This window comes from Pygoscelis adeliae, unplaced genomic scaffold (genome assembly GCF_000699105.1).
Source record: "Pygoscelis adeliae isolate BGI_AS28 unplaced genomic scaffold, ASM69910v1 Scaffold175, whole genome shotgun sequence".
Taxonomy (NCBI): domain Eukaryota; kingdom Metazoa; phylum Chordata; class Aves; order Sphenisciformes; family Spheniscidae; genus Pygoscelis; species Pygoscelis adeliae.
In genome coordinates, this window is record NW_008824941.1 from 2,446,131 (window position 1) to 2,456,121 (window position 9,991).

The window sequence follows — 9,991 nt, forward strand, 5'->3', positions numbered from 1 at the left end:
TTGAACAATTACACAGTGAGTGTTGACAAGATCCTGCCTCTGTTTCCTAGAAACATTGTTTCTTCAAGATAATTTGAGCCAACATCTGGTCTTTTTGATAGTAGTGCATCTTAATAGTAGTTAAAATTTTTCTCTTGCCTCAAGAAAGGAATGTTTCCTAGGCAAGCAATGTCTTATGGATCAGGAGCGAAAGCTTTAATATTTGGAATTTAAAAAAAATCTTCAGTGTGAATACAGAAAAATACAAAACTTTCTTTAACTTTTTTTTTATATTTGGCATTCATCATGTTTTTCTTCTCACTGTCATCTCTTTACCTTTACTGGTTGTACCAGGTACCTTTTGGGGCTAAGAGCAAAGCTAGGAAGGGAATAGTACCAGAGTTTTAGATATGAGTCTGGGTTTATTCTTGTACATGCAGAATATAGAAATAAGGTTTTTCAATGCAGTTTACTTTGAAAAACAATATCTCTTTTTATCATATGATTCATGTTTGTCATTCTTTTCCTTTTCTGAGTTTAGAGATGTTTCATCACACAGAACTTGAGATCAATCATAGTGTTTTCCCTTTGCTTCAGTATTTGTTTCTGTAATAGACTCAACAGTAATAGCATAAATATTGAACTATTTCTTAGTCCATAGCTGTTTAACTGTTTCTTAACCCATTCATCCCCAGTACCTATGGTTGAGAGCCAAGGGCTGGGGAAAGCTGTGTGTGCTCTAAAATGTCATCAGAAAAAGGGATCAGATTATTCCTAAACAGAACACTTCCTTCAGCTGTGCAAGGCTTAAAGATGATTCAGCTGTTCTTTATTTTTGTTGTATCGAAGCACTGATAAACTCCAGCTCTGTTTTTCTTGATATATAAATATATATAAAGAGAATTTGTTAAACTAAATCAATTTACAAATCCATGTATTGCTTTATTTAACAGGGTTGGGGTTGTGTTTTGCTATCTGAAAAGTTCTCGTGTCTCTTGAGACATCTATCTGAAAAGCATAACTTCTTGCCTAACAAATAAAGCAAAACCAAAGCAGTTCTAGATTATTTTTTTCTTTTTTTTCCGACTAAGAACATTCTGCCCTGTATGTTGTTGCAGTAACATACCGCTTCAGTGAATATTGATATTTTTTGTAACATTTCTTGAGGTTCTTCCTAACCTTCATGCTACCAACAGCACATTTAGTGTGTAATAGCTTAGGGTTGTTTTTAATTGAAAACATGAAGTCTCTGGAGAAAAAAAAAATAAGAAAGATTTGCCGTTTGTTAGGGGACAGTTTTAAGCTTTCCATACCATTTGGAAAGCTACACACCAAACTTTTACTAGTAAAACTAGTTTATTTCTGTGTGTGATAATTACACACATCTAACCTCTTTTACATATGGCATCAAAACCAGTTTGTTTTAGTATCGCTTCTAAAAGCATTTGCTGAAGTCTTAAGGCATGTTACTTAAACGTGATGGTTGTAATTTTTGCAGGTTTCTGTAGCTGCATCAAGTGCTGGAAGAGGATCTCCAGCTGTAACTCTAGTGCAGTTGCCTTCTGGTCAAACTGTTCATGTCCAGGGTGTCATTCAAGCCACACAGCCCTCAGTCATTCAGTCACCACACATGCAAGCTGTTCAGGTTAGCTCTTTTATTGTTACATTTTCATGAATATTTGGTGCCTCAAAACTCTTCCCCCCAACCCCATCTTCAGTTTCTCTTAATTTCTACCAGTGCTGCAAGATTTACTCATATGGTGTGGGAAACGGTGGGGGGGAAGATGGCAAACTGCCAACCAGTAGCAGCTCTACAAGCATTGTATAGTGATTCCTTAATGCTTCCTGTTTATCTTTTAAGAATTTGTGTCTTGGAACCCTGAACTTACACAACAGCAAATTTGTGTAATAATGTGGCCTTACTTTAGTGTACCTTGTGGTTTTTCTGTTTTGTTAAATTCTATGGACATCACATTTCTAATGAGACTACGAACTCATAAATTTGCAAGTATCTCATACTGTATTTTTGGAGAGCATCTGGATGTAATGGAAGTAAACATATTCTAGTCAAATGATTCCTTGTTGTTTTTAGTAGGCCCTGTTAGAGCATCTGGTATTGCTTTTTGTGGGTGTGGATATATAAAGACCAAAAATAAGGGCAGCCTCAAAATAAACATTTATTTGGCAAATCTTCACATGTTTAAAGTCACTGATGTTAGAAAACAGGGACCAGTGCAAAATGCTTAAGAGTTTTCAAAGCTTTTAAATAATGAAAAAGACTAAAGAGAATGAACTTGCAGTGTTTTGAAAATGACTTGGCCTCCCATTGGTGTTTTTCTTGTAGCTAGGAATGCCTTTGCTCTAGTTTTCTTAAAATCTGATTGTGAAATGTGAACTGAATTGCTTCTTGCAAATAGAATTTATATCTCTGTCGTAAGTGAGGCTATACACCTGTTATGTGTGAACTGTTTTACCTGCAGTCATTGCAACATGTTAAGGAAGAGACATGCGTTGTCAGTCTTCTTGAGAAGCCACCTTGAATGTTTGAGACTTCTTAGTAGCTTTCAAGTATAATAAATAAAAAGGCATATGTAAGTATGATTTATCTTAGAGATTAGAGAAAAAGAATAAAACCTTGGCCAGATACTGAACATTTTATTTGTAAGCAGTAAGTGTAGATGATGGGACCTGGTAAGGTTTTGAAATTGTAGATCACTATTGAAACAGGCGCAGTAGATGGCAAGAGACTTGGGTTTGGTCAAACTTGAAGTCAAATCAGAGCATTCAAAATAAATACTTTTTTTTATGGAATTCTTTCTAACTGTAGCTTACTGGAGTGAACTTTATCAGCTAAGGATATTACAGTCATTCCCAGTTTCTGTCACTGCTTTTCAAGTCAGTGTAGTCAGGACATACATGCAAAAATAGAGGACTTGCTCCAAAGCTCAGAAGGAGGAATTTCTCTGGAGTCTCCTGCCAGCTGCTGCTGTGTCTTAGGGTAGCAGAAGTTGACTATTTGTTGTTTTGAGTAAACTCTGGCTGTCTTCCCTTTCCCAAAGGAGTAGAGACAGGAAAGCTGTGTCCTGATTAATACTGACCAGATAGTTCCAGGGTTTTGCTTTGGTTTCATTTGAGCATGCTAATGGCAAATAAGGTGACTATACAAGAAGGGCTTGAAGATGCTGTAAAAGACTCCATTACAGAGGTTGTTCAGCCCTTCTCTGATCCTCTTAAGTACTTTATCCTGCCACCTGGTATGTCCTCCAGATCATTTGGCTTTAACTTGATATCCTGTCTCTGCCAGACAGTGGGGAACTTGGGAAATGCTATCAGTTTAATTAAAAAAAAAACCAAAAAAAAAACCTATGTTGAAGGTTGATGTTAAAGCTTGCATGACCTCTCCCTCAAATACCTGCAGCTTTAAACTGGAAGGTGTTCAAATTTTTTTCTTGTAATGCTGTTGCTTTTGGGATGAAAAAAATGCTTATCTATATCGTGTTCCTTACTGTTTTGTTAATGTTGTTTTACTTGTAGGAAGGTTTGAAGTTCAGATTGTTGTTTGACTTTTCTACTTGCTCCCCCCTGTAATGTATGAGGTATTGGCAGACTAACATGAGCTTGAAGTTAAATTTGTTCAAACACAGAGTGGTGTGGCAAAGTTGAAGTCTGAATGATGTCCAGGAAAAAATGACAATGGTTTCCATTGGTTAGCATTGTGAACGTGGTTGCTTGCTGTTAGAACAAACTGAAACATTAAATTTATCTCTTTGTCTTGACGAAAATTAGAACTTTTGAAATTTCTTGCAGAAAATGTCCTCTTCTACATTAAAATGCTGAAATTGTCTTGTGATTTCCTTACCTTCTTCCCAAAGTACGACTGTTCCTGACTTCTTCAGCCATCTTCACAAACTAGGGGTAGCTGTTGGTAACCCTTAGTGGAATGGGAAGGTTTAAAGGCACTAAGGTCTTGTTTTCCAGCTGTTTGTCCTGGGACAAATAGATCTCCCCTCCCCATCCCCCCACCCTTCCCCGCAGAATGAGAGTTTTGTTTTGAGATAGGATGCCCAGGCTCTCGGCTGTGTGATACTGTCTTAGTTTTGAAGATTTGTGCCAGAGGCTTGAAGGTCGATCCACAAGCAGATACCTGTAGGGCACTGGGGAGAAATGCCTTTCAGAAGATCTCTTTGCTGGTCAGCATTGGTCCATCCTGCAAAAGGATGAATACAAACTTCCTGAAGCTCTTGTATCTCTGCCAGTCAGCCCTGAAGTCTGGTTTGGAGCTATATATCTGTAGACATGCAGAAGTACCTCTCGTTATTTCTAGGTGGTCTTTTTTTTTTTTTCTCGTTAGGCAGGCGTAGAGTTTTAATGACATTTCCTACGTATTACCCAGCAAAATGAGGCTACATTAAATACTTTCACACAGAACTGGAATGTAATAAAATTAACAAGTCAAGAGACAATTTCATTCTGCAACAACCTGTAGTTCTTTGAAGGTGTAGTTTTATAGGTTTGAATTGGGGTGACCAAGGCCTATAAATTTCCAGAACCTTCCAGCCAGTCGTTTTCTGTCGAGGTCAAGCAGGTTTTGTTTCTAGCACCGAGCACTCAGGCCTGGCAGCCGCATTGGTTCTAGAGCTCTTCCTTGTCTTCCCAGAGCTGCAGGGAAGCCTCCGCTGCACCCAGGTCAAACACCCGAGCCTTCTGGTCACTTAACTCATGTTTGTTCAGTGTTAGCTTAACCCAGCGCCGCTTAGCCTGAAACTGCAGTCTGGTCTGTCTTTATGTGAAAAGGTCATTTTCCACACTAACTTTACTGCACTGTTTCAGTTTGGAATTCTTACACACCAGTAGTTCTGAGTAGTTAAATGAATCTAGAAAATAGCACGTTTTCCTTGTTCAATAATCACTTTCAGTTCTGTGTAATAAGATAGTTGCTGGTAAAGGGTGTGATTCAGCTCCAGGCCTTAATGTCATCTTGGTTAATTTTAAGAGAAAAAGAACCTGTGAAAATAGTACTAATAAATGTCTGAGAAAATGGGACATTGTGGACTTGTCAGGCGTTTCTAAAACTCGCACAGTGTTGCTAAGCAATGTATTTGTATTTATGAATATGTGTTGGTAAGTGTAATGAATGTGTATGTTTAAATAAACTTATTTTCTAAATAGCTTTGGTGTGGTTGTGAAGAGGCTTTTGTATTGTATACCATTATTTAAGGTGCATTAGTGCAGTATTCTGTACTTTAAATGTTTAATTTCGCTGTAAAAGCTAATTAAATTGGGTAATAATTTTATATTTAAAGAATCTTCTGCCTTCAGTACTTTTTCTAGGTGTCATTTACAAAAAAGTAGCCTGGATTATTTTGACTTTTTTCTTTTTCAAATGGAAGATGTCATCTAAGTGGCTGTGTGTTGCTAACCTCATAATTTGTGATTTGCTTTGGAAAAAGAAGTCCAAGATCACATGATTAGTGATAAATAAGTGCACAAACTTCCTGTATGCAAACATGGAAGGAATTTTTAAAAATAATCTTTTACTCTGTTGCTACCTTCTTTTTTTATGAAGTTACGAATTTCAGAAACTTTACTATTACAGGTAGCATCGATTGCAGATGAATCTGCAGAATCAGAAGGGATAATTGATTCTCAAAAACGTAGGGAAATACTTTCAAGAAGGCCTTCGTACCGGTAAGGACTTTTTATTTTGGTTTTGCTGGTTTTTGAAGGCAGCTTATGTATTACAGCAAAACTGTCTGATAAAAGCCAGTGACTTTAGTTTTCTCATGGATATAGAATTTCAAATGTATAAAATTATTTACATTCTTTTTTAGAAAAATTTTGAATGAACTCTCATCAGATGTTCCTGCAGTACCAAAGATTGAAGAAGAAGAAAAGTCAGAAGATGAAGGAGCGCCTTCTGGAATTTCTGCAATGGCCATGCCAACCAGCCTGTATCATACTAACGCAGGGCAATACAGTATGTTCGCAAAGATACTATGTGATGTTGCAGAACATGTATAGGAACAACTTTGTTTCTAGAGTTCCATAATGAAGTAGAGATGTTGGATTTTGGTGAAGAAGAATGAGAGCTTCTGTAATTCTAAATAATTTCAATTTTTATATATAGTTTTTCCTAACATGGGCATTATAGACTTTTAGTCTGTTTCTTGTAATGTTTGTTGGTTGCTAGATTTAGTCCTTCTAGAACTCCTGTGCATTAAAAATGTGGAGGTGAGGCTCAGGTGAAGTGAAAAATGTGGACGCTCTTATGTGAATGTTCAGTTAGTAATTTGAAACTGCAATGATTTATGCAATTTGCTATGTATTAGTGCTGTTCATTACATGAAATGACAATTAGTGAGTTGGACTTTTTTAAAGTGTAAGGTTGGAGTAAGAAATTATTTCTTAACTTTGAATTTTCTTTCTTAAAAGAGCTATGTCTCTTCCTCTCCAATTGCCACGTTTGAGCACCTTAGCTGCAGAATTAATCTAAATTGTGGTCTCCAACATTTGATACTTCATCCAAACACAAGTTAAAAGCTAGACCCACAGTACTGTTCTATAGATTTTTGGGGTTTTTTTATTCCTGCATTTATGTTAAAAATGTTGCATAACTCGCTCCCCATAGCTTCTTTGGGCTTAATCACATATCATCTAAGGGATAACTTTCTAGTAACTCTTTTCAATTACGAATTGGATAAAGCTTCACTCCTGCAGTTATTTTCTTTTTTTTCATATCTTTTCATGTGTAGCCACACTGAAATGCAGGTATTTTTCCTTTGATATAATGACAGGAAAATTGCAAAAGAAATGTGGTTTTTTTTTCCCCGAAACAAGAGAACAGAGCAAGTCTATTAAAACATAGTAATGGCATATAAAAGAGGGTAGAATGGCTCTCTAGTTGTATTCTAGTCACTCTTAGAATTCTTCAGTTATTTTTAATCTATGCAACTAAAGTAATTATCAACTCTGAGAAAGCAGAATTTCCTATAATACTATCTACCCCTTCAGCATAGAAAGCAATTTTGCTTGGGCTCCTAAGCTGCTTTTCTTACCCTTTCTAAGGTTTAGACATAAATAAATTTCTGCTTCATCATGTCCAGCATGTGAAGTGCTCTTTTCTGTGGACTTGTGGTCATGCTAAATGACAGTTATCCAGTACGGAATCTGGCAGATATCCTTGACCAAACTAAATTATTTTCTTCAATTTTTGAATTATGTTTTTGGTTTGGCTTAGGTTTAGTTTAACACAAAAAAATTTGCAGTTTCAAGGCTTAAAAAGAAGTGCTATAGTGTCTGTACTGTGTTCTAGTGAGACTCCAAATGTTTAGGATTTCTAAGAAATTAGAAGCATAGGTTTCTTAATTGTATATTCCTCTAGGAAACCAGAGTTGTACTTTCACTAGCAATGTCTTGCGGGGGGTGATTCTTCTTAACTGAGGATGTTTTAATTTGAATATAGCTATAAATCATAGTGACAGGGAAGTGTATAAAAGAGTAATGAAATTCAGTTTTTGCTGTCTTGTTCAATAAAACATTTACTTTTGAAAAATCAAACAGCATCACCAACAATGCGCTTGAATTAACAGAGTCCACAAAAATTTAATGAAATCTTAATTTAAACTCGGTTTTTGCATGAGCAAAGAATAGAAGATTTCTGTTTTATGCTGCTTTTTCTTTGAATAAGTTATATTCATAGCCTAAAATGTGCTATATATTTAAAGCAATTTAACTTGTTAAATAGGTTCTCAGCCATAAAGAGGCATTGCTTCAGGATGCAATGTCAGCCTTCATAGGCTCTCCTGATTCTGGCTCAAAACCTTTGTTTTGAGAGCTTTGTCTTCCTGGAAATGTTTTTTCTTACACAATTTATTAGTTCATTAATTTGACTTTTTTTTTTTTAAGTTAAACTTTGTAAGTTAAAATATCACACATCTTTTGCTGCAGTGAAGTCTGTGTGTTCTCTCTAACTCTGGTTAGGAAAAATTACATCAAAATCTTTCTTAGGATGCTGGTCATTACCCTTAAAGTTGTTATTGCTTGCCAGAAAAGTTAGATTTTGAGTTGAATCCAACTGGTAGCAAGAATAGTCATCTTCTTGTAGTAGATGGGGTCTTAATTTGGAATTTACCAAAGAGAGCTTGACTGTTTACTTGTAGTCCTTACATGTACAAGGCACAGATCTGCAGCATTTCTGAGCAGCCATCCTGCTGGCTGCCTGTGATCCTCAGGAACTGCTGTCAGCTAAAACCAGGAACACTGTGTGGGAATGCAGCATGTCCTATGTTGATTTCAGTCGGATACATGCAGAAGGTCACTGCGCGTATCTTATTTTACCTTTGTCTCCTGTCAATAGCTCTTTACTTCTGCTTATCATTATTGTATCTGAGTACTCTTCTTTTCTTGGCCAGCATTGGTTGCGTGGGTTCTCTTGTGCAGGCATCCAGCAGTTTATGCATGAAGCTTGTACAGTGTCCATGGCAATGAAGAACTGGTCTTGCAGTGTCACTGCAGCCACCTATACTGTGCCCTGGTTTAAAACAGATAATCATGTTACTACATTTGCTGATTCCCTATTTTCTCTACTGTTCTATTCCTGCATAGGAAAGGCAGTTTAGTTGAAAAGATAGTTTTGACTGTATGTTGGTGTCTGGATGTCTGGGATGACTATTTTTGGAAGAACTTGATAAGTAAATTGTTCTGAAAAACAAATATATTTTTTCTATTAGCAGCAGCGGTAGCTGTTCTTTGCTTTCTTTTCACCAGCCAAAATGGTATGTTGCCATGGTTTCCAAATATTTTTTTTTTCCTCGGAGCTTCTCGGCTTTGGCTTATGGAAGTAGACAGACTGACAGGCGTGACCAGCTAGATAAAAGGTCTTTCCCAGTTACCTCCATCAACATGTGTGTTATCTTTCTTTAAGGGGAATGGATAGTTTTGCATAAGGTGGTGTCTTGTGTATGAACATTGTAGTCTGATCTGACTACTAACCTTCTCTGTTGAACACTGAAAAAAAAATTTGCCTCACCTGTGATGGTGGTCTAACTGTGCAAGAGTTGCTTGTTCATTTGGAGTGTGTGAATCAACTGCCCCCCCCTGCCCCTTTGCCTATTTGTGCATGTCTTGATGTTCTGTCTGAAACGATACAGGAGAAATGAAGATTACTAGTTCTTTTGCCATCTGTTTGTGTTCCTTGCTGTCTTAGGACGGGTTTTTAACAACTGGAGAATTAAGAAATCGTTTGGGAAGGACCAACTTTAGTTGCTTTTCCCAGTTTTGGAAAGGAGGGAAAGATTTGATTTTTCTGGATTAGAGCTGTTGATCATACTCAGAGAACGGTATTAGTATCATATTCAGTCCTAGCTAGAAGAGAAGATGCCATTTACATCCATCTGCATGATGTACAACTCCAGGGACTGTCCAGGAAAAGTCCTATACTCTTCATAGAAGGCCCAATTTCCAGTAGAGCTGCAGCACAACAAAAGTCTGTGCAGTGGTTGAGATTAGGACAGTGAATGGGGTGGGGACAGTGTGGTGGTCTGGTAATATGGCAGGAATCAATCCTGTAAGGGAGGGAGAGTTACTGGAGTTAATTCACTCTTGTTTAGAAAGTACTGGATTGTGATCTGAAATGAATAATTGCAGGACAGCTGTGACATAATTGTTTACCCAGGCTCACTGTGGAGTCAAGAACTTTGTATGATTAGGTGCTGATGTTTCACTGCTCAGAAACCCAAACTGACTTGTTTTTTATGTGGTATGGTGCTGTGATGGTGTAGACATAACATTTTTCATGCTAACTCTGAGACAGGCAGAATTCAGCTGCGTATAACTTCTCTGGGAGGTAGAGGTGACAAATCCTGCTGGGAAGCTTGTGTGCTGCCAGGAACCTGCTCTTGTCCTGGATCTCATGAAGAATAGAGGAAGCAATGATTTATTTTTCTTGCTTATTTCTTCTGCCCTGCCCCCAAATGGGGCACTTTCTGCTTTGGAGGCCAGACCAAAACATCAT

General features: G+C 37.2%; 1 protein-coding gene across 5 annotated transcripts in view; it reads left to right on the forward strand.

Moving 5' to 3' along the window:
- CREM (cAMP responsive element modulator) overlaps positions 1–9,991 on the forward strand; it is a 31,344-nt gene that overhangs the window by 7,721 nt on the left and 13,632 nt on the right. For 2 of the 5 annotated variants that reach the window (XM_009325535.1, XM_009325536.1), the window contains exons 3-5: positions 1,478–1,624; positions 5,576–5,667; positions 5,811–5,956. The exons of 1 other annotated variant lie outside the window; for it this stretch is intronic. In XM_009325535.1, coding sequence (XP_009323810.1) covers positions 1,478–1,624; positions 5,576–5,667; positions 5,811–5,956 — 385 coding nt within the window. The remainder of the gene's footprint in view (positions 1–1,477; positions 1,625–5,575; positions 5,668–5,810; positions 5,957–9,991) is intronic. 2 more of the 5 variants (XM_009325537.1, XM_009325538.1) reach the window with 1 other exon arrangement.